Source organism: Antedon bifida, chromosome 11, assembly GCF_963402885.1.
Source record: "Antedon bifida chromosome 11, ecAntBifi1.1, whole genome shotgun sequence".
NCBI classification, from domain to species: Eukaryota; Metazoa; Echinodermata; class Crinoidea; order Comatulida; family Antedonidae; genus Antedon; species Antedon bifida.
Window position 1 is genome coordinate 8,636,407 of NC_136236.1, and position 26,662 is coordinate 8,663,068.

The 26,662-nt window shown below is 31.2% G+C and overlaps 1 protein-coding gene across 1 annotated transcript in view; it reads right to left on the minus strand.

Annotated features, from left to right (window-relative positions):
- LOC144856256 (uncharacterized) overlaps positions 1–24,206 on the minus strand; it is a 42,636-nt gene extending 18,430 nt beyond the window's left edge. The window contains exons 1-16 of the mRNA XM_078714203.1: positions 23,749–24,206; positions 21,997–22,162; positions 21,635–21,732; positions 21,317–21,385; positions 20,726–20,871; positions 19,845–19,934; positions 19,507–19,698; positions 18,098–18,343; positions 17,174–17,368; positions 16,874–17,026; positions 16,484–16,783; positions 16,117–16,212; positions 15,807–16,011; positions 15,311–15,370; positions 14,166–14,222; positions 13,277–13,687 (exon numbers count right to left, since the gene is read on the minus strand). Coding sequence (XP_078570329.1) covers positions 13,277–13,687; positions 14,166–14,222; positions 15,311–15,370; positions 15,807–16,011; positions 16,117–16,212; positions 16,484–16,783; positions 16,874–17,026; positions 17,174–17,368; positions 18,098–18,343; positions 19,507–19,698; positions 19,845–19,934; positions 20,726–20,871; positions 21,317–21,385; positions 21,635–21,732; positions 21,997–22,162; positions 23,749–23,773 — 2,509 coding nt within the window. The 5' untranslated portion in view covers positions 23,774–24,206. The remainder of the gene's footprint in view (positions 1–13,276; positions 13,688–14,165; positions 14,223–15,310; positions 15,371–15,806; positions 16,012–16,116; positions 16,213–16,483; positions 16,784–16,873; positions 17,027–17,173; positions 17,369–18,097; positions 18,344–19,506; positions 19,699–19,844; positions 19,935–20,725; positions 20,872–21,316; positions 21,386–21,634; positions 21,733–21,996; positions 22,163–23,748) is intronic.
- Between the last annotated feature and the right edge of the window lie 2,456 nt (positions 24,207–26,662).

A 26,662-nucleotide genomic window follows, 5' to 3' on the forward strand; every position in this document is an offset into this window, starting at 1 on the left:
AACCTTGATGAGTTGTAAACAATCCCAATTAGCATCATGCATAATGCGTACTCGTAGTTTGAAATCTTTATTTACTTTCGCTCGCGACGATTTTCCAGACGAAATGTAGGCCTAATCAGATTAATTTACCTGTTAATTATGTAAACTTGTTGTTTTTGGCTCTAATTTTCGACTTAAAGTGAATGACTTTAATATTACTTTGATATGGCCAATTTAAATTTAGAATATTTTGACCTTCATTTTTTTGTGTTTCAATGGACGATATATCTTTAAAATTATACCTATATACATGTAAATGCATTTAAACGTCCAACATAAACTGTAAAAAATACTTTACTTCCTTTTCTTTTAAGCAGAAATATATCACACCCAACAGGAAACAATGTAGTATTGAATAGATTATGCTCTAGGCTAAGATAGGCGTGACAGCATACAGTAATAAGAAACAAGACAGTCATGCAACATAAAAACTTTAATACGTTGCATTCAATTTTAATGATAATATACATTTAAAATAAGCAGTTTGAAAAAAAAAAACTTACACAAATCTAGACGTCATTTCAACAGTATATGTATGCTGACGATGTTGTATGAGTAGTGTATAACTTATACGTACAGATTAGACTTTATACTATTTTATCTAAATGTAGCCAACCAAACCAAATATTTAGTAATGATGATGTCAAAATAAACATTTTAAACGGAACAACTTACACAAAAGTAGACGTAAATTCAACAGTACCTGTATGCTGACAATGATATATGAGGATTGTCTTACTTATACAAATTAGACTTTATACTCTTTTATCTTTATCATTATTTGGTATTGTAAATCTAAGTAATGTATACATATAGTAAGTCACCATAGATAGGTTTTACTTTATTTTATTTATACCTATTTTTTTTTTAAATAGTTTAAGTCCCGGAGTCTTTAATGATAACATCAGAATAGCTTTTGCACATCAATACTGGTATTATATATATATAAAAAAATACAAAGTTGACAATCATTTTTTTGGCTTATGCTTAAAAACACACAAAACAGTAATTAAATATATTCCATGATCATATAAAGAATATATTGTCCTTCTGAACAATTTTTTTTAATATCCCACATAATAGTCATTCTCTTTGACTGAAAATTGATTCGAACAATTATTTACCTGACAAAAACTGTAATAAAAAGCAAAAATAGTAAAATTGATTGGAAGTCAATGAGATTCTTATTGAATTTAATAGTTTATTTTGTTATTTTATGTGACAAACTTATTGTTTTTCCTATGAAGTGATTAAAACTGCAAAATGGACTATTCAAATTTAATTAACCTTCATTTTTATAAGTTTTTGGTAAACAAAACATTATGTTGATGGACTTAATTGGTGGTCCAAAATGACTGAAGGACTCATGGTTTTGTAGATTGTACGGTATATTAATAATATGGACATGGCGATAATCCAATGAGCTGAATTTAGTTGTAAGTCTTTCTAATGTTTGATCGTATGTGATCCAGAGTGGCCTATGTTGTACTAGTGTTACATTGGTACTAATAAGTTGATACTGTTGAACAGACGGGCCAATTTACTCGTATATTGATTCGATAATAGAGATGAGAGACAATAACCATAGCATTTAAAAACTGTTTCTTCTTTTTTCGTGATTTTGGTTGTGTGAAAAATAAACACATGTGAGGCGTTGGTGATACATGGTGTGCACAAACTATTTACAACTCATTCAATAGGTTATACTGTGTTTCTATAGTAAATGTTACACCTGCTAATTGTTGCAATACAATAATGTATTACGTGTATAGATTGTTCAGCTGCTTTAAAGAACAGAAACTAAGTGCGATAGTTGTTAGGCCATGTCTATACATTCCTTTCGTATATATGCTAGAATTATAATTATCACATCAACATGATAATTATATCACAACCTTTGTCACTTATCATGATTTTGAAAGTGCTATATAAACAAGCACTATCTCACTGGTGTATTATATTCGTCGTGTATGTATGACCATGAGTCACAAGCCAATTATGTGTATTGGTAGTAAGTTTTTTTCTTGAATTAATTATTATAACGTACTCGAACTTATAAGTTTAAACGCACCGCCAGGTTTAGTTGTAAGGCTCTTCTTTCTCTGAATCAGAAAAAAACGATGTATTTACAGTTATTTTGAAGATGTTTTATAAGTTAAAAAAAATGTTTATGTATACATGGAGTAAAAAAAAGTTTAAGAAGATTCAATATCTGTATTGATCTCAAATTTAATTCTTGAAACGTCTTTGCCCGGTATTTGATAAACTTAAAAAGAGCCGCAGGAACATACAGGATAGCGTGTTTATGTGATTGTTGATTAGAAAGTATGTTTATTTCGTTTGTACATGATCAACAATATAGGTTTATGTAAACATTAAAAGGTAGCGATGATTGTTGCACCTTTGTAGAGTTTGCCTTAATGCATTTGCATTTTGCAAAGAAAATAATTATGGTTTTTATGAAACATTGCGTCATAAAATATACAGACGTTTTTCATATGGTTGTGCACCTTCTTAAAACTGTATTTAACAAAACTAATATTTTTTTTAAACAACAGATAAACGTAACGAAATTCGGAGTTGAGGCCGATATACACCACATCAACATAACTATTCGTGACAAAAAAAATGCAACAAGCATAACGTCATCACCTCATGCATATTCATTTGACTCGATAAAATGCACTTTAATAGTTTCTGCCTAATTAGAAAAAGAATAATGCTGCTGGAATAAGTAAACCAATCCTGAATTTGGAAATCGAAAGACGCCATTGTAATATCGCGTTAAGCTGGTTTTCAGTATGCAAATATATTCACTCGAATCGAGTGGAATAATGCGCATGCATATTTATATTTTCATCTACTTTTTGTGGCGTGACAAAATGCGAAAACAAATCAGAACTCTGTTTGATTCTTGAGAATATATTCGCCTTGAGGAAACATGCTTTAGAGCAACCCGTTCTAAGAGACAACAACGGAGCAATAATATAGTAGGCTACATTTTAGATAGATTAGGTATATGTATCCTGTTACATGTATGGATAATGGTAGCACACCCTCTAGACGTGTAAACACGATGGCGATAAAGCCTTGGATGTATCATGAATACAGATTGTATACGGTATTATAAAAGGCTATTCTGATTATAATTAACATGATATACAGAAGTGTCGAACTCAAATATTGATAGTTTTACATTTTTAAGGATACATTTGTACTTCTGTGTATACATTATGACTAGCGATCTAGACAAATAATGTCAGGAACTAGTCCCGCAATTGCAATTGATTCAATTGTGTGTTGCAGATCGTGGCAGTATCAGACAACGTATTTGTTATGTACAACACAACACTACAACATTATTTGTCTGATACCGCCACGATCTGCAACAGTACATCGCTTTGTAGTGATTTAAGTGTATAGATATTATTGATAAATAATCCAGCTGAAATATAGATTAAGACACGTGTAGTAACAACAATTAGAGTTGTCTATGAGAGAGAGAGAGGCGATGTTGTGCACATTTCTTCTACTGCACGCATCCATCAAATGAATATAAAATTGACCGCCATTGTACTGCAGGGAATGTTTATATAAAATGTAGACTATATATTTAAAAATATAGAACATTTAATTTTGTTGAACATTGGTCATTCACATTAATCAGCAATATAAATATTTACATTACTGGGATTGTATAGAGAAAAGTAATTGTCTGTAGCCGTAAGACCCTTTAGCAAAACAAATATTATGCCAAAGAAAAAAAAATGTAGGCAAAAGTATAAATACATATAATATAAAACGAACTAATACAAATGTGTGTACACACCCACACACCACGCATACTATAAGCATGTTTATGAGTGAAGCATTTTAAGTACTGTAATTCGATAACATGTCTCTTTTTTAACATATTTTTTTAGTATAGTCTTTTATATTTTTTTCAACAATATCTAGGTCATTTTTACAGAGCTCGTTCCATAGTTTCAGTCCATGTATACTGATAAATTGTTAACAAGACGTTAACCTACAGTATGGTCTATGTCACACATTTTTCGATGGTTATGATAAGTATTTTAATGTTGCCATGGCTTTTTAAATAAAATAAATCTAGCAGCCTTTTACTATCATATGTACTGTCCCAAATAATGTTTCCATACTGGAGGTGCGGTAGAACTAGTGTATTATACAGATTTGTTAAAATACAGTTTGGAAAAAAATGTATAGTTTTTGTTAATATTCCAATAGACTTATCGGTTCTTTTGCTAAATAAGCCTTATATGATTTTTCCAGAAAAGGTTCTCATTTATTACAACCCCAAGACATGCTACGTTTTTCTTTTGTTCAAATGTAGTGTTATTCATTTTCAATTCATTGTTGGTTGTAATAATACGCCTTTGGGCAGTTTTTAAGATTAAGTAATTTGTTTTGCTGGTGTTTATTAGAAGTTTATTAGCTTTGAACAAAATACTAATTCTACCTAGTTCCATATTCATCGTGTTTGCCAATGCGTTCAGATTATTTCCACACTTGAACCATGTTCATCGGCAAAGCTAATCAATTCAATGTGTGTGCTGGAGTTACATATTATATCGTTCACATATACAAGAAACAATAAGGTGCCCAACACGGACCCTTGTGGAACACCAATACTAGTCTCCTTAATATTAGACGAGGTAGCATTTTATAGAAACATACTGTTTTCGTTATTTTAAATAGTGAATAGGGAGGTTTCGCAACCTTACGAATACGATAACGAAAATGGATACGTCACACATTTGTGAAACTTTTGAGCTGATCCCCATTTCATATTTGTATAGCGTATTCGTGTTGACGAATATCACCAGTCGTAACCACAAAACGAGTGTAGTTTTTGATCTATTTTGCACATTTTGCATTTGAATAAGGAATGATTCATGATTATAATAATTATAATTATAGATTTATTGAAAGTAATTTACTAAAGTAATTTACTAAAATGCCAGGTCAATTTTGATAAATAGCAGTTTTTAAAGTCCTCACTCGCTTTGATGTTACGCTAGGCCTAGGCAGCCAAGCACTAAGCAATTATTGCTATTTTGGACGGCGACCTCAATATTTCGTTGCCATGCGATACAGATTTTTACTGGCTTACGAAAACGAATACGTGTGCGTGACGTATCCGTTTTCGTTATCGTATTCGTAAGATTGCGAAACCTCTCTAATGAACCATTTTAGTGTAACACCTCTTATACCATAGTGGAATAGCTTGTTTAGTAAATTACTGTTGTCAATGATGTCAAATGCCTTTTACAAATCCATAAATGTGGCAATTACGAACTCTTTATTTTCAAAAGTCTTTAGTATTTTGTGGACCAAATCAATTATAGCGTGGGAGGTTGAATGATTGTTTCGGAAGCCGTATTGTCAATCATTTAGTATATTGTATGTTTTAAAGTAATTATACAATCTGGAATGGATCTTTTCAAAAAGTTTAGAGAAAATTGGTGGTAGTAGTGATATTGGGCGATAATTCGAGGCTAATTGACTTTCTCCTTTTTTGTATATAGGGATTACTTTTGCAATTTTTTATCTGTTCCGGTATTATTCCGGAATGAACAGATAAGTTACATATGTAAATCAAGGGCTTCACAACAGCATCACCAACTGCCTTGACTACCTTTTGTGAAATTTCATCAAAACCAGGTGTTTTGTTTGCATCAAGTGATTGAATCACTTTTAACACTTCCTCCTCATTTACATTGTAGAAAAACATAGAGTTAATTTGCCTGTTTAGCAGGTAAATGGAGTATGTTGCCGTTGGTGGCTCAATACTGTCTCGTACCCCGAAACCAACATTGATAAAATAATCGTTAATGTGGTTTGCAATAGGCTCACAACCCTCTATGATTTTGTCACCAAAAGTGGATTGAACATTATTTTTGCCTCCACCTGGATTTACTATATCAATTATAATATTCCATGTTTTTTTTATTTCCTTTAGTATTGTTAAAAACATTTTCATAATATGATTTCTTTGAATTTTTACATGTGTGCATAAATGACTTTTTATATTAAACTATTTATACGTATCCTTATTTTTAGACGAGGGATGTTTTATAAATTCGTTGTACAACACATGTTTTATTTTGCTATACTTTAATAGTCCTGAGCTCATCCATGGTTGTTATTTATTTATTTATTTAACTTTTTATACATTTTTTAATTTTCTGGTGGTTTTGGGTTTTTTTTTTATTTTTATAATATAATTCTTTGAAAGTGTTGATAAATGCATTGTAAGCATCATCAGGATTTTAGTCCTTGCATAGACATCAACGCAATCAACAGGTAATAAGTCATCATGTAGTTTAATTATATTTCGTTCGTTTATTGCATATTTATGAGGTTCTATATTACCGGTCTTTGTGTTAATATCTTTGTCAGGCACTTAGTGGGTAATTTGGTATACTGGCACTTGATCAGATATGTCTGATATTAGTACACCAGATAATATTTATCAGAAAGTGCATTGGAGAAAATGTTATCAATTAATGAAGGGGTGTTGTTTTGTAAAGATGGGTAAAAGGAATGCGACATCATTACTTCTAGAAAACCATTTACAAAATCGGTCGATGCGTGCCTAAGTAAATAATGTTAAAATCACCCATCATTATTGTGGCATGATATTCCCTCGATATTAATAGTATATTGAGAATATCGTCTAATGATCTAGTGACAGAGCTAGCAATTACGTTTGCAGAGAACTGATTAAAAAATAATCATTTTTAATAATTATAGATAGACAAAGGGATTGGTCAAAATAACACTAAAATCAAATAACCCAAAGTATAGGAAAAAAAATATTGTTACACAGAAAAAATCCTCACTTCGAAAAGTAAATAAACGTCTTTGATAAAAAAAAAACAACATATGCGTACTTCACTACTGAAATGCACATTATGGACAAATTTCACAAAAATCGAAAAAAAACCAGACAAAATACGCGATTTCGTTGCATATTGGGATCTGTTTTGGAGGCAATAACTACTGTAGAAAGTCTATTTTTAGCAATTTGCTGATAATAGAAATAATTATTTTTGATTTGATTTATTTGATTGGTTGGGAAAATCACATTACTTAAAGCTATTATTTTTTTAAGATTGTGCAGATTTCTTTTAGTTCCTGAATAGGTAAATATAGTTATTGTATTTATGCTATGGGAATCAGTGGCTGGATATAAAATGGAAATACAAAATAAATACTATCATTTTTGTTTTATACTTTCTTTGGAGATTCTTTCATACGACATTATGTGATACCACGGTCATTAATGAAATCAAGTAATTTAAAATACTTGTTTTTTTCTTATAAATAATAGGCCAATTGTATTTTCTAAAACCAATATAACCTTACATTTCCACATACCCAAAATACCAAGTTACTTATTTTCCCAATATCTTCGCCGAATAGGCCTATAATATAAGCCTAATAATACTGTAGCATCTTCTTCTTAATATTTGAATAAAAAATAATGCCACTGTGAAGCTGTATACATTTATCAGACTTTTTCAGAAAGTTAAACAACAGAAAAAGGTTTTTATAATGTTTGAAGTTCTTACCTTTAAGAGTTCTTACCTTTAAGTGAATCAGGAGGCAAGTGAGTTAATAATTGTACTGACTGCCTCCTCTCTAATGTGTTTGTCATTATGTTTGAAATTATTTATAGTGGTACCGGTACTGTCTATAACATGTTGGGGTAGTGCATTCTATTTGTCGAAAATTATTGTGTCAAAATAGTGTCTATTATTTTGGTGTTGTGCCTGGACCTTTGATCAAAATAAGTAGGCCTATACACAGTATAAACTGATTTATATATAGCATAATAATTTAGAAGCTTTCTGGCCACAATGTCACTCTTTTACACATTATTTACTTTTAATAGATCGCGAATCCCTGCATTTAGCATATCTATGAAAATCAACACATCACGCACGAGGAGTAAAAAAACACATTAGCCATATTCACCATTCACACTTACCTTTAACAGTAAAATAATCTAAGTGAATACGATTTAAGATAAATATCTCCGTTAGTGTGATTGGTGAATACGGCCACTGGTGAAAAAAAACCAAAACAATAACTTAATAATTGAATTTATTATGTAACTACATACAATTATTACCATATCACGCTATAATTTGACAATCTAATAATACGTGCAACGCGACTTTACAGCTCACTAGGTCGGTCGGTTGGTCGGTCGGTCGGTTAGTCGTTAAACACTAACTTGAGCACGCGACTGCAGCCATGTATATGGCCTTATTTTTCATGTAAAATAAAAATACCAAAATACATTGATGTTGGTTTTGTATTATTTCAAACACAGGTTCTTTTTTTCATAATCAAATCTTAAACATTTTGGCCATTTATTGTTATACTCTCCAACGTTATTATTCGTCATGACTTGTGTTTAATAATAGTTTGTTCAGCAAATCAAAAAGCTTTCTTCAATATGGTAATTTATCATAAAATGTAATCATATTTTTTTTTATAATTATAATTTGTTTTGTTTTTGTAAATGTATTTTCCGGTGATGATGTAAAGGAAAATAAAGATTAAGTGTAGACAACAAGTAGCCTTGAAGAACCCATACCGTTTCTAGCATTGAACTAGCAGTTTCAAACATATTATTGATAGACCTTGAACCGAGGGCTAAGTCAGTGTAATAGGTTAAAGCCTTTAACACTAGACCAAACATTTCGGTTGGCAAATATTGTTTACACAAATTATTTAATCCCTGTCCATGCTTATAGCGCCTTCTGTAATGTCCCATTATTATAATGCAATACAATGAAACATAACCAATATTAATGTTCTTATACATCAGATTAACAATATAAATACAGATACGTCCTTCCTCTTTAGTATGGTAGGCTACTATTATGTCCATGCAGGTACACGTTAAGATACAGTGTCCCAATCGAAACTAAGTTTTAGAGGTTATGACGTCAGTGAGTACCGACAACGAATTCGTACGTATGTATCCAGATTTGCTGCTCATACATCGGCACGGCGACTCATGTTTTAAGTGATCACCCCTACCAGTATTTACTACATTAAGGCATCATAGTGACAGGTGGTACCGAACGATATGACGAGAACGGAGAGTTACAGTATCATCTAATCTAAAACACACATTTTTAAATAAAAATAATTATTAACCATGTATATATATATATATATATATATAAATCCAAAGGCAAATTACTGAAAAAAATGACAATGCTGTGGGTATCAGTGGCTGGATCTCAATGGAGATACAAAAATAAAAAGCGAAAAGCTAAATCAAAACGATAAAGTAAACAGCCAGAAAAGTTAGCAGAGCTTTCGGGCAACACTAGCCCTTCATCAGTGCAAGTGAGGGAATTTGGATAAAGTCATAGCATATGAGTTGGCAAGTGCTGCCTGGGTGGACAGGAATAAAAGAAATATAACAGCGTGTAGAATATATCAAAGCAATTTACGGCAACTGCTGTACGGCGAGTGCGTGCGGCGATATCCTTAATCTCGCGATTGTACTTTACTTTGTACCAAGTAGTCCTCTAAAATGTACGTTTGATGGTAAATTATGGTAACAAGATAGAAACAATGCACTACCTAAGTAGGTCAAGGTGAATGTCCTCTCGTGGACGGTCTTTAGGCCTAGCCTAACCAGGCTTAGTTTTGTAGGCCTAGCTGGTAAACATCGGTAAGGTACAAACATCGTACGCTATATATAGGCCTAGTCTGACGCTGTATAGTTGCTGCATTAATTGTCTTTCTGTTTTTCCAGAATCCGTTGATTCAAATTGGAGGTATTTTCGGTATTTTTGCTGAAAAGTTAGGAGTCTTCTATTTGTTTTGGCCTCACGATCGATCAAAAAGTGTAAGAATTACAGAAGAAAAACGAAAATATCAATCCGCGCGCAATGCATGTTGGGATTTATAGCGGGCCGGTAAAATTATTAGAATCGAATTCGACTTTCACATTTTTAACCGTTTAAAGACGAAAAAAGTTATCTCAATAGGACCATATAGTATTTATTTTTACATTGACCTTAAATAAAAAACGTAGGGAATGAAACATTATAAAGACGTTAATCTGTCGATGTCTGTTTTGTCTGTCTGTAATTATTATTATAAACTGTTGTTCAATAGAATATTGGATTGAAATCTTTAACTCCTTTGACCAAATTTAGATAATGCAATATTACCTGAGACACGCTTTTCAACGTGGAATATGTACTTCTTCTATTAATGATTGTTTTAAGATAGCGTGATGACAAAAACTTATACCTTACTTATATATTTTGGTTAGATCCTTTTTTCAGATTTAATAAATTCGTTCATTTGTTTAAGGTTTGACTTGGCCTAATTTTTTTTTTCAAAATGCCGTTATCCCGGTCCCTTCATTTTTTAAAATTTCATTTATATGGCACTTTTTACAAAGCGCCTGACAAAACAAACATCAACAAATCATAAATAAAAAATGCAAGAAACACAAGATACACAACATCAAAAACCTTAAATTTAAAAAAAGGCACAACAGAAAAGGTAATAAGGCCTGCCGTGGATACTGACGTCATCGGGCGAGTCACTTAATCATCCCACACTGTAAATGGATCTCAAGTTTACTTTTAAAAAGTGAAAGTGAGGGTGACTTACGAATTTCAAAGGGGCAGTTCGTTCCAATATTGAGGTCCGAGGACCGAAAACGAACTGCTAACGTCCATTACTTTTAAAGCTGGAAATCAATTAAGCATTATTTTGTAATCAAGTGGGAGATGCAATTTTGCCACCATGTTTTTAGTAATAAAATTAGTTAAATATCTGATTATGTTAAAACGTTTAAAATATAGAAAAATGAAGGACGGATTTTATCAGAAATTATATTTAAAAAATTGGAATTAAATTACGGACGGACAGACAAACATCAACGTAAAACTAAGAGTGTGTTACGTTGGTGGTTATACTGTTCTTTTGCTAGTGGCTAATGGATTGTTACGTACGTTGGTGGTTAACGTGTTAGTAGTTTATTACGTTAATACGTGACACGTTGTCTACTACTTACTTACATCGTTAACTTAGGTGTTTTTACTCTTTAACATGTATTTACATCATTGGTTTAAATAGTTTATTACTTTTTAAAACGTATTTACATCATTAATTTAGGTGGTCTATTAATCTTTAAAACTTATTTACATCATTAATTTAGGTGGTCTATTAATCTTTAAAACGTATTTACATCATTAATTTAGGTGGTCTATTAATCTTTGAAACTTATTTACATCATTGATTTAGGTGACTACTGAAGAAAAATATTTAGACCATTGATTTACTACTGAACATATGATTAAAGTATTAAATATTATTAGAAAATATTACTGGAATTCGATTCTTAGTATCGGTAATAGTGTGTAATGCTAAATCCAATCTATTAACTGATCAGCAGCATTTATCCCATTCGCCTTTAAATCTCTGATAAAAGACTGCAATGTGTGTTCGTTGAGGACACCCATATGCTCAAGGTTCAATATCAAAATCCACTGGTTATGACGTTGTTCTTCAGAAAAATCGTTTAGATGACCAAGCTTTGTTATATTTTCCTTCGAAAGTGCGTTACCGAATTTAATCAGCCTTTGTCGATACGGCGAGAAGGATTTTACTGGACGATCCACTTCATCGTACTTCTTCTTTATCAGTGCGTTGGCTTCCAGAACACCATTGGTTCTAGTAACAATAATCATATCTAGAATAACATCAATGTTGGTAGTGGTAAGATGGCCAAAGGATTTCAATAAATTGAATAATTTCATCGTGCTTTCCGTCTTTTGTAGATCACTGTATGATGTTATTATGTCTTTGCACAACACCTTCAGTTTATCAACGACACGATGCTTATCATACCAGCTTGATACTTGTACCAACATTGTCTGAAATTCTTTCTCGGTTGATTCTGTACAAAGGAACAAAAAAAACAATTATTATTTGTTTGTATAAATTGTATAAAGCATAGTTTTTTTCAGATAGTTTTTCAGATTATGATTAGACATTTATGAAACACAGTAATATAATAATAAATGTCTACTTCAATACAACAATATAAACTACCCAATGTATTTATTCTTTTTATTCAACACTATTTGTGTTAATAATTGATATAACGATCATAAATTTAAATGTATATCGTTATCATTATCTACTCTGATATTATAATGTCTTGTTCACCATCACCATATCATTATATCCTTATCTACTTTAGCATACTACCTTGATTTGAACTATAACACAATAACATCTGTAACAAATAAACTATACACCAAGTATTTCCATAAAGAATAGAAATTCCAGAGTCGTTGTGTTGCATGTTAAAATGCATCTAATCCAAGGTCACCAACGAAAACATTTAATCTAATGTATTTGTGTTAGAATTATGTTTACAAGGTTGAGCTGCAAATCGTAAACTCAACGCAAATCGTAACAAATAATTTTCAAAACCCTTATAAATTAACGCAATTCGTTAAATAAAAATATGTGTCCTAATACTAAAACAGTAACTAAAAAAACATAAAATCAAGTGATTAATTTGTTGATCAATATCATTGGTAAAAATATCTGGGATAATTATGATACATACGGTCATACAAACATCTAGATTGTAGGTCTATTAGCAAATTTCATGAAAATAAAACTGGTCGTTACATTATGCAATACCATAATTTAGCAATTACTTTCAACACTTTGCACTCTACACCTTAACCACGACAAAGCTTAAAAATTATAACATTCTCTTACCTATTTTTAAAAATTGGCGGCCATCTTTTTTAACGTCAAATTTTGAAACTTTGTGGTAGTCTGATTTGAGTAAACTTTTGATATATGTTTTTTGAGACCATATTTTATTGTAATACATCAAAAAACATTAGGCCCTATATTTTCATATTTTGACCCGACTATTGACAATTGTTTGTTTCTAGATTGTCACTCATAAACCGTAAAAGACATGGAAAATGGTTTTGGTAGTGTTATATTATTTTTTCATTAAAAAACAATCTCTAACACAACACAACAAAACAAAACAAATGTGAACAAAATGCAGGAACATAACGCAAAGCGGTTAAAAATAGAAAAAAAACTTGAATTACAAACTAAAAGGTGTCTTTTCAAAAAAGTTTTTAAAACTTCTGCTAGTCATAAATAATACTAATAGTATAGATACCTTGATGTCCTTGTGATGGCACATGCACTCGTACTATCTCTGGCACATGCACTGGTGCTACCTCTGGCACATTCACTGGTGCTACCTCTAGTACATGCAATGGTACTACCTCTGCCATATGCACTGGTGTTACTTCTGGTACATGCACTGGTACTACCTCTGGCACATGCACTGGTGCTACCTCTGGCACATGCACTGGTGCTACCTCTGGCACATGCACTGGTGCTACCTCTGGCACATGCAATGGTACTACCTCTGGCATATGCACTGGTGTTACTTCTGGTACATGCACTGGTAATACCTCTGACACTGGCAAATACTCTGGAACATGTTCTTCATTTGCCCTAGGCACCGAGTCTAGCTCTGATTCTGGCACTAGCTGATTCTCCTGGTTAGCTTCTGACTCTGATTCTTAAAAAAGAAATTTGATTTATTGTTTATTAATTCGCAAAATTTGTGAACATTAGGAGATATGTTTGAAATTGTAAAATTGTGAAACGTTTTCAGGTTTCAAAACTTACTATTCATTGCCCTCTGACATCCATCCATTAACTTTGGGGTTGATTTTTTTATTATTAAATAATTGTAATAGTAGCATTATGATTTTTATATCATTCTAATTTTTGAGATACAATGAAAAATTATTGAGTATAACTATTTAATTCTACTTGTATATTCCGTATTTATCTTAATAATCTATGTTTGAATGCTCGCTACCATTTATTATTCGGGTGAGATGGTCATGTTTTATGTTTCTGTGCATTTGTTAGTGAATTTATCAAACTTGGTTTGCATGAAGTAGATGAAACAGATCATTAAGTACATAATAAAGATCACTGTTTCATCATGACAATAACTATATCATTATCTTTATCTACTGGTAATTTACCTTCACTTGGATGACTTTGGCGACTTAGTGATGTGCCTTTGTTTTTGTCATAATTGCCTAAAAGTAATCAAAGTGCGATGTTACATTCAACATTGTAATTATCAAAACGTGTCCTATATTTGCACGCAATGTTGTAAAATTGTTTATACGTATCAACAAATACCATCAGGCAGTGATGGTTTATCAAAGGTTTTAGAATTCCATTGACACCCTATGTAATGCAATTAATTATTATTTTAATAAATGTCAATTATCAGTTTTCGCAACAACAAAGGAACAACAGAGGAATAATCTCTTGATGTGCAAATATGGTAAAAGAAGTTTTAAAAAGCAGGAAACCGATAATGCTATTGCTAATATATTACAATTGATAGTTGGTAACGTAATAGATACTGATCAGAAATGTTATATTAAACGAAGCTTCGCTGGTGAAAACAGGACTTGTTGAAATTGTACTAGAATACACAGATAAATTGTCATTTGGTTCATGTCAGGATCCAATACATTGGGTTGAGACTATCGATTACAACGAATAATGGATCATTAGAAAGGATTTTAGAAAGGAAATGGCTATACATGTAAGAAGCAACAAGAGGTTAAAATTGCTCAGTTTGATGAAAATACAATACTTTTGTCTAGACAGAAAAAAGGTATTTAAACTTTAAACTTAAATAAAGTAGACTTGTTTTATAAGGTTGCCTGTTATCACAAATATACACTTTCAATCAAAATGAAAAACCAAAGAATGTAGTTCTTCAAAACATTATTTTTTGTAAACCATTTGGAATACAGTGGGTTGATGACATTCTTTGGTACTTTTGTTTGTATATAATAATAAATGCCAAAAATAATTGAGGTGAAAAGATCAACAAATTAAAAAACGTCTTAAAAGCTTGGGAAAATAGAAATGTAAGTTTTTAGGTAAGTCATGGAAATAAAAACTTTCCAAGCTTAGGCTAGTTTACACTACTGCTAGTATAATTAGATGTGCCCTCACATATTATAGATACAATGTATAGTATTATTTGTAATAGAAACGAGAACAAATAATAATTATTATAATAATAAGTAAGTACTGTTTGTTTCAAGAAATGAAAAACGGGGAAATAAAATTAACATGAATTATTGTAATAAAATGATATTACCCCGTATCATGTCATGTTCAGAAACTTGAATGGGATTTACATTTTCGACTACCCAGTAACCTATGTAATAGAAAAGTAGTAGCAGACAAGTAAAATAGAGGTGACAGATTAGCTCTCACGGACACAATATCTGAGTGACAAAGTTGTAAGAGCTATATACTCTTTTGCTAAAAGAACAAACATCTTAGTTTTTGAAAATGAAATACAGGAGAATGATACCTGTATTTTGTTTAAACTCTCAATGAAATAATATAGCAGCTCTTTAAAAGATTAAAATGTAAACCGATAACGTCTATGACATGTGATGCATAACTGAAACACTTCTGCTAGGCGCCTGTCATAAGACTCCTAAGGTCCAAACGAGTTATGTTCATTTTGTAGTGTGTTGTTGATGTATTTATCAATGTTAATGACGAATAAAGATAATAAAAATATTGAGATTTAATTAAGATGAAGTAATTAAATTCATGAAGGAACAAAAACGGAAAAAACTTACCTTTAGAAAAATATCGCTTGATATGAGCTGTAGTCATAGACGTATCGGGTCCACATGTAACTCTATCTTTTTTCAAACACTTTTCAAGGTCAACTAAGTGATGTTCCTTTGGATTACAAGCATCGCATGCCACACGTAGCTTGTAACCACTACCTTCGTATATGTTGCATACGGTTTGTAGTTGGTCCCTCAAGTAACTTAGTACCTAAACACATGGAAGTGGTGTAAAATATTACATTTAATTTACAATTACATTACATTTTGTTTGGAAGTGTATAATTATATAAATATCATGCATAATAATGATTACCTCCATGCAAACACTCGGTTGCAGTTGTAGTTTCTTTGGTTTGGCGCCACCAACTTCTGTGTTGTAACTCTGTTCTGTCCGACGATATATTTGAAGCTATTAAGTAATAAAACAAAAGTAAATGTTTGTTGATGAAGCCTTTCTTTATTAAAGATGTGTAAACATCATTTGATAATTTGGTTGGTTGATTTGTGTTATTGTAAACATTACTATAATATATATGTTAAGTTGGTAGGTATAGGTGCGTAGTGCAAGATGCGTTATGCAATTATATACCATAAGTAATACATACCATTATATACTAATTGATCTAGTATTTATGTATATGCTACAAACATAGTGAGATATTTAACAACTATTTTCCTACCTTAATTGCGTGTGGTTTTTCATTTTCACGCTCAATTTGTACGGCACCTAAACTGACTTTGTGATCTTTAAATTCAAAATCACTACGATTCCGGAACACTTGTGAATCATCACTATCTGTTCCCGTCATCAATTCAAGAAATGCAACAACTAAAGTGTGGTACACAGCATCAGGAAGAAAGTCTGTCGGAGTCAGGTAAATCGATACCGTCTGCGTGTCATCTTTTGTCACATCTAGTTTAGTATGTGTATAAACTTTCATCCGACATGGAACCAAGAATTCACGGTTACCTTCTTGTACCTGTTATTATAAACATTGATGATTACACATTATTGATGAGAGGGAATAATAGCTTATCATTATTAATCGATTGATGCACATAATACTTACATTCTTCTTTTCATAGAGCAACCGAAACACCCTCATCACTTCAATGAAGATTTCGAAATGATCTCGGTTTTCAGTTTGCCATAAATAACGTAGTAACTTCTCCTCAAGGATACCTTCTTTTTCAAGTCTTTTCCAAAGCGTCTTCATTTGCTCCTTTGTGCAAATAAGAAAGAAAGTAAGTATACACAATAATTACTACAAATCACTTCATAATTGAAGACTCCAGTTGTCAACAAAACATTTTACCTATTTTTTTTCTCATTCTAATACTATGATAATTATTATGATTTGTCTACTTACATCTTCAATATGTGGTGGGAATACTGTGATAACAGTTGTCAACATCTGGATCATCGTGTGAAGATTAGTTATTACTGTGTTCTTTAATTTCTCGTCTTTATTGGAATACATAATCTTTCCAATGTCGTTCATATACATTATGGCAACGACGATCGCTTCTTTGGAAATTCCACATTCAGTGCCAATTCGAGAAGCCTAATAAAAATTGACATTCAATAAACGGTTTCATACCAATATATTGACGAATAAGTCAATATAAACATTGTGATAACAAACTACAATGGTATTCATTATAATTACTACAAGGCATGGTAGGCTATTAAATGTTATAATGCAAATATTGGAAAATAAAAAAAATCTTAAACAATTAGTGATATTATAACAATAACTCACAAGGCTTATTTTAACATCATCATTAGATTATTGATTTAAGCATTAGTTAGTTCATTAGTTTATATTTTTTTGATACGGCTTTTATTGTATCAATTTCTGTATTTGGATGTATGATGATGATTCGTTGATATTTGGTTGTCACATGTAATCTGGTTAATAGTAACAGCATTGTAAGTGTTTTGATATATTATTTGTATTTTTTTCGCAAAAACAATGGATAGATTATTTTGTTATTAGAGTACCATAAATGATTCGCGTTAATATAATCATTGTCTGTTATAGTGACGCTCGGGAGCTAACGAAATACAACGAAGTAATAACTACGAGATTGAACTAACGTGATTTGCATAACAATGAGCTCACCAAGAGGGAAATGGAAGATTAAAAGAACCGACACATATTATTATCGATTTTTTTGTAAAGCTCAGATTAGGTGTACCTAACTACTATTAATAATTTGCACACATACACGTGACAATGGTATGAACATGACACAAGTACTGCTGTTACGAAAGCACAATCAAAATTTACCTCATTAAATGAAATGCACAGTCTTGTTTTTCCAATTTCTTGCAATCTTTCCTGAAAAGCAAGCCACTTTAGAGGAATGACATTCGTTCCTATTGCATTCATGTATCTAACAACGTTCCTCTTAAGTTTCTCAATACCTTCGTGTGATTTCACTGTGTTGTTGACCATGTACATTTCACGATCTACATGCTCGGCATATTCCATTCTTTCCATTTTAGCAAAAATGGTCTTATACATATTCTGAACCTTTAACATAATAACAGTACATGTATTAATATTGTTACAGTTTACGTTTATAAAAAATTAATACGTTTTAACTTTAATATATTGCAGTGTGTGTTTAATGTTTCCAACTATGCGTACTGCTAAAGTCAAATTTATAAGATTCAATGTTTAATGTTGTTTCAGTGGAATACTATTTCAAAGTAGGAATTCGTATGTAAATGTACAATATATGCCTAGTGGTCTAGATGATACGAAGCTAGATAACTGATATTACGTGAGATGTCCTATGTCGTTACACACTATGCCTACAACCACGGTCAATATTGTCATGTCATGTTTAAATAAACTCTACATTTATCTTAATGCAACCGTTTGGTTGTGGTGCGCGAATACAGTATATACGGTTACAGGGTATCGTGATTCATTTTAAATAAGCATCTACTGGTTCATTACTACGATTGAATTGAAACACTTTGTGAGAAAGAGATATTTTCTTGGTCGCCACAAGGTTCAGACCTCCACATTTTGTAAGTAAGACATTCAATCTACCCTCCCGCCTACACCCTCTTACATAGTTTATATTCTATAGGGATATTTTTTCTCGGATGCGATGTTGATTTCAATGTATATGTGATGTATGTGTATTATTGTTTCAGACGTATCTTAGTGTCAAAAAACTGTTGACATTTCATTTTGGTGCATAGCCTGCAACACAAACATTCATTTAAACACCTATAATTATCTTATCGTTATCATTATACACGTTGTTGCACTAATCCCGGCACTAATCAGTACTTAATTACACTCTTTTTTTCTGATATTATTATTTCTATTGATGTGATAGATGTATGCTGATTATTTCCATTTTCTTGGAAAACCGTTAACCAAACGCATAACAGTATATATTGATGATTTCTAAGAACTCATAAATGTATACAACATTTGTCATTCTCCCGAAAAAAAAACCCAGGAATATTATTTTTGATAATAGTGTAATATTTATTCTATTATACGTCATATCTGTGTATCTTGTAATACTCAACGTTATGACCATTGCTCTTCATATTATATTTTTGTTTTTACATACTGCTACTTCAGTAAAACACTGTTATAAACTAATAGACCGAAATAATCAATATATATTCATAAATCTTTATATTTCATTATTTTATTGTGGCTATTACCTCTTTCAGCTTTTCTGATTTTGTCCCTGGCAATTTGTCTATATGAGTAGCAACCAAACTGATGGGAGGTGATTTTATCACTTTGCCATCAATTGAAATGGTGTTTCCTGAAGCATGTTGTACCACAGTATGTTCATATACTGACCTTACCCAGAACAGAATTATGTCCAAATTAGTCATTCCTAACGGACCCTAAATTGAAATGTAAAATAGATTTTAAAAGGATATAAGTATACTGTATTATTTTATATAGTCAACGTCAATTATATAAACAATATTCTAATATTAGATTTTGATAAAATGAGCATAATCTAACGTACAGTACTTGGTGAACCTACCAATGCTGGGTTTCGTGCTTTAGCTAGTTCGTCTAATTTATCCAACGCACTAAACGCAACGCAGTACGATGCTGTATTTGTGAGGAAAAACTGAAAACAAAACACATTGTAATTGATGTATATAACACTTTTTGGAACATTATTTTGGCGGCTGGAGCATTCTCTACCTGTATGGAGGGCAACTTGTGGTTAATACTACTAACGCTATACACATGTAGGTTGTTTTAAATTCACTTTTAATTTGACATTTTCACTAAAACAAAATCTTTTTTATGGTATGTGCATGGTGGTCTATGAACTATTTGGCACCTATGGACGGTCCGATTATGAATACAATTAAATGAAAAATGCTCCAATCGCCAAAATAATAATTAGAATATACCTCAAATGTATTAATGATAAATATATGAATGGTTGATTGGTAAATGTTATCTTATGTAATGTTAAAAAGATAATGCTATATTCGTTTCAATGCAGTGCAAAAAACGCAAGTACGTTGTGAAAGATACGGACAGCGGGATTTACGTAACGCAATATTTATATAACAGCATTGTTTAATAGTTAAAAAGATGTCATAAAAGGTACACGTGTTTGTCATTAAGCTTGTGTTGGCACACGATATAATATAATAATGAAGAATTATTCATACTGAAACTATAAGGGGATGGTTACGTTACCGCAGAAAATGTTAATATAGATAGCCATCACCGCACATAATTTTTCAATTTAATACGTTTTTATGGAATATACAATTACGGTAACGGTAATATCGATATTACGCCTGCCTATTAATTTTAGGGATAATGTCAAATGCAATGTACATCCTATTTACATACTTTAATAATACTACTAATTAATAATTAACATATTGATATGCATACCCTATGCGTTATGTAGTAGTCCAATTGACCAGCGTAGTCCCATATGCTAGTTATTTCATTTGGAATATTCTCTGAATCATCACTTCCTATTTTACTTCTTATAAAATCTTCGAATTTGTTCCAGAGGCTCGGGTTTTCATTGCTATCTATTGCAGGATAAACAAAAACACATGTAGGCCTAAACAAAAAGAATTTGATCGCTGTCCAGTTTTTCAGGAATACTTGTTTTCTTTAAATGTTAATTAGATAGACATTTTTTTTGTCATATTATGTCAAGTTTTTTTTAAATACTATCCTATGATTTACTATTGCCAGTACTTTTCATTTGTATTTTTTTTTTAAGTCATGTTTTTTAATTTTAATGGCACGTTTTTTTAATGTCATGATTTTAAATTGATATTAATCATGTCATTTTTTTAATCTTTTGGTGATCCTAAATAAAACTTTTAAAGTTCACCATTTTATACTATCGTCTAGGTTTTATTCCTTAATATCCAATCATTAATCTACAGTTTCGTTTATCATAATTGATAAATGAAAGGTGAATACATTCAAATATTAACAAGCTTCCATTATTTTTGCTGTACATACCCTGTTTTAACTCTTTGTCAACTTTTTTTGCTAATGCATTTTCACGCATTTTCTTGGTTAGCTCAGAATCTGTACAAATAAACCAATTGGTAAAAAATAAAGATTGTATGCAAAGATGTTGTTTAAAGTTTATCAGAAAGACCGAGTTAGTTTTAACATATATCATGCCTATTACTATGTGATGTCAGTCATTTAAGCATTCACACAACGCGGTGTCTATTCCTGATACAGAGTTTATCAATGTTAAAGTAATATAAATATAGATGATAAAGAAAGTAACACAAACATTTACAGTTTGGGTAATCAAATTATCTTTACCGTTTTCCACTTTAATATTCTTCCATTTACTCTCTCCAGTTGCTTTAAACACGGTAGCTGTAACTATACCATCTGTCGATGGTTCTTTGGGGTTGAATCTATTGTAAACATGTACGTTGAAGTTGAAACAAAATTCCTTAAATGTTTTTACTCCATTACATCCAGCATTTAAGTTTAACAAAGTGAAATTATCAAACTAGCTGATACAAATCAATTTTAAAAAGCTTTAGATTATATACAAATCAAAGAGAGGCAACCAATAGTCAACATATTACACGTTTACATTTACGTTGAAATAATTGATTAGGCCTAATAATATTAGTTATGTTAACACATATTTGAACCAATTGTATTTTTTTTACCTCTCTCTAAGCATGGACTTTACGCAGCTTGTCTTACCAGCACCTTCCTTCCCAAGAAACATACATCTTGAATTCACAACTGCAATTTTACCATCTTTCAATTCATCTTTATATATCTTAATAGCCTCTTTACCCATGGCAAATATTTCTGGAGGAACTAGCAGTTCTGATTATAAATAATTAAAAATACGCATAACAACATACATGTATTATTTCGATTTTCGCATTCATGGTTATATGTAAAATGTAATGTATGAATAACATTTGTTTTTAAAATTCAAATGTGTATTGCTAACATCGACAACATTTCTCTTTAAAGTTTAATCAACTTTAAATTAGTTTACTTAGTTAAAAATGGCATGTTTCACAAAAAGTTACGAGCGCACACGCGTTTAAAAATTTTAAATGCAAAAAATCAATTTCTAATCATATTTCTACGCGTTTCATGTAATTTTAAGCATGTCTAAAATTCCCACGTGCGCCCAAATGTTTACTTCAAAAATTTGTCAAAATTATGCCTTTTTGTAAACAGTCATAGATTCTAAACTAATTACATATTCTGGAAGTTGATAAGTTGTAGATATCGAATAATGAATCAATATGGCTAACAGGACATTGTGACGTCATCGTATGGCCACTCGAATATAAAATATAGAATTTTTGTCTCTTTCGTCATAGCTTTTTTTTCTCTCTTTTGTGGGGGCAACCCACTTTTGTCATAGCTCATCACATTTAAAAGAGCGCATCTCCACTTATCCGTATTCCATTTCCCCCCATAATTTTATATTATGTAGGTCAATCAATTATATTTCGCATCTTTTACCATTTTAAAAATTGTGATGACGTCAGCATGCGCAAAAGCGGGAATAACTTAGGTCATTTATTTTCAACATTCAAATAAATTGCAATATGTTATAGCTCCTAAGAATGAAAAGTGATACTCATGATCAAAAGTTTTTCTGGAAGCAGTTGAATTGTAGATACGAATTCATGTACAAATTATGCGCATCGGATAGTGTGACGTCATCATATGGCCAGTTGAATTATAAAAGTCGTATTTTCATATTTTGCGTCATAGTTCATGACATTTAAAAGAGCGCGCTTCCATATTCTACGTATCCAAATTACTTCAACACGTTGATATGCTTTTGCTCAGATAATTTCCTTCCAAAATTGCTATCTACGTATTTCATTTTGATGACGCAATCATGTTAAAAATGTCATCTATGCTACACTGTATATAACATATACAGTGTATTTTGTAAATAGTGCTATAATAACGTACAATTCAGCACTGTAATTATCTATATATAAATTTACGTAAGGGCAAAATTCGGTAAATCGCGCGTTATTTCTAGAATGTTTACTCGATGGTATATTAAGTTGGTTAGAATCGCGGTACTGATTTTAACCAACTGATGTAACCCTGTTTACTAATTAAATTTAGTTAGATAATTAGTTATTGACAATTAAAACGAATTTAGGTTCAACGATTTGCCCCAAATAATTCTGTCTAATGGATGTCCTCATGAAAAATACCTCCACACAATAATACGAGGATACTTCGCATTTTCCTATCTCCTCCTACGATAATTGTTTTTAATAGCTGAAAACCGGTTGAACAGCTCGAGTACAGTATCATAATGTTGAAGACAGGCCGATTTTCTTTAAAAAATACTATTTTGATAGATTTAATATACGTGTCAAAGTGACGAGTTCTAATCTAGTTTTAATATAATATTTTTAACTTACTGTCAAAATACTCTAAAATCATCATTTGTTTTGTTTGTTCTATCTGCGTATTTTCTTCTAAAATAGATACTGCTGTTTTTCCTTCCTATAAACATAAAAGTAAATTAAATATATAGGTCATTCGCGTACTAAACAATTTCAGCCCACTTTATTAATCATACACGTCAGATGTGTTATTTGCGCGATTCTGGTTAAAGTTGATGATTCTGGAGTGATTCCCATGATGATGTAGCCATCTGGGAAGCTATTTTTAGTATAGCCAAGACAAATGTATGTGCTTTCGAATGTTTTCAAATTGTTTGATAATGATCGAATTGGTAAGTTTACTTACATTTGTTTCTAAATAAGATGGAATTATAAACATTTGAGGCCAGTGTATTATAAAAGGATTATTAAACGTAAAAAACATCAGTACCATATTATTGGAAATTATTCAAAAATTAGTATTGTGTTAAGGAGATGTTGAGTGTTTTGCAAGATGCAATAGTATGAGATAGTTAGGTTGTAATTTACCTCCGCCAAGGAGGTATATGTAATCGATCGTGTGTGTTTGTTTGTTTGTTAACAGGACTACTCAAAAAGTAACAAGATCTTTACCAAAATAAATGTACAGATAGATATGTGGTCAAGGACTATTCCATTATATTGGGACCATTTGGGACCATGGTCCCGACCATGGTCCCAATTCTGGACCACTTTTTAATATACTTTTCAAACCTACTAGTGTTAAAGGACATAATTTTAATATAAATAAAGTAACAAGTAAACTGAAATTGTACAAACTTCATTTTTGTACAAGACGCAAGAGTTTTTTTTTGTGATTTGTAATTTTAAAACATAATTTGATTTAATATACACTTGTTGATGCGAGTAGTTTAAAAAACCAATTTCTTTTCAAATTCCCTCATTTGATTTTCGCGTTGCTGTTCTATTGTTAGTCAACTGAAGCTATTGTTAATTGAAAGGCGTGTTACATAACTATTACACCAAACGCGCATACACATGCTTTTAGTGAAATTAGCCTAAATCACAAACAGCATTAAGACACAAATATAAAAATATATTTTTTCCCCGGAGAAATCTTATGTAGGAGAATTTTACAGAAGGCGGAGGTATGCACTTTCGGTGTGGCTTTCTAGTTATAAGTAGTATTCGTACTGGAATAGAAACGTTTGAAAATTCCGCGGCGTGTTCTTCCTGTCATAATTCATTCGTATCATTATTAAATATTTTGATGCCATTGTTGTAAGTTACATCACACCAAAACATTACATTTTTAAATGGTGTAAAAACAGATAAATAAACATAATTTCGCCGTAAATTCAATATAGAATGACAATCCTTCCAATTTGTAGCTCCGCGGGTGACGTATTTACATCAATCACGTGACCAAACTAATTTACGCCTTTTTTGATTTAAAAAAAGTAAAAAAGATATGATAAGCTCGATAATAATTAACTATCATTACCATACACTATATACTATTTAATTACTAAATTAAATTTTAAAATAGTAAAAAATCCATTCCATACAAAATAACTGCTTCCTCAATCTGGTAATAACTCAGGCAATAATAAACTACGTCTCTTCAAATGGAACTAATTCACGCAATAAAGTTATAGTATTTATAATTAATGTTAACAAAATGATTTTGTTTTTAACTGTATTTGCAATTAGGTTTAAAGTAACATTTAATGAAATTCATTTTTGTACTAGTATAGTGTACATGCATGGCGCATGGGCGACGTAGTCAATTTGCTAGAATTTGGATTATATGTTTTTGAAGAAACAAAACAACTATCATTCAATGACTAATTATTCATGCTGTGTGGTGTTTCAGTCCTATAAAGAAATTATGATCATGGAGTTTATACATACAGGTTATTGTAGCAAATAGTTATAGTTAGATTATGATAAATAATACACAAATAGATTGAAATAAAAGGTTTTGCTGGTGCATGTTGTGGACGTAGACCGAATTATATCATTTGTCTGTGCATTCCTTTATTTTGAAATGTTAATGAAAGGTAAAGAAAAATCCAAGAAAAAAAAAATCATAATTGTGTAGTTTATAATGACATGTCCACATAAACTTATTTAAAAAATTAATAATTTCATTGCTCAATATACCAATCTCACAATAACTGTGGGATCTTATTTAATTACTACTAAATAATTATTGCAGCAAGTAATTCTAAATAGCACAATCAATTTTAATATGATATAAAATAAAGTGGATAAAATATGTTTGCGGCGCAGATCATACGTACGTTAGTTGAAGTCATATAAATTATTTCTAGACCTATATTACCTTATTTAGTGCTGTTACGGATGCACCTTGCTTCGTGAGATAGTCTACTACTTCTAAGTTAGGTTCATTTGAACGCATGTATTCATGCAGCGGGGTGTTTCCGTCCTATAGAGAAAAAATTATTATCACGAAGTTTATACATACAGTGTATTGCAGCAAATAATTATAATTAGGTAATGATAAATAATACACAAAGAAGTTGACATAAAAGGTTTTGCTTGTGAATATGATGTGAACGTAGACCGAATTATATCAATATTATATGCGCATTCCCTTATATGGCAATGATCTTTAGCCCATTATTACCTTATTTAATGCTATTACTGATGCACCTTGCTTCGTGAGATAGTATACTACTTCTAAGATAGGTTCATTTAAACGCATGTATTCATGCAGCGGGGTGTTTCCGTCCTTTCAAGAAATTATAATCATGAAGTTTATACAAACAGTGTATTGCAGCAAATAAGTATAGTTATATAATGATAAACAATACACACACAGAAATTGAAATAAAACGTTTTTCTTGAACATATCCTGTGAACGTAGACCGAATTATATCATTTGTCTCTTATATTGTAATTTTACAGAATCATAAAAGAAATC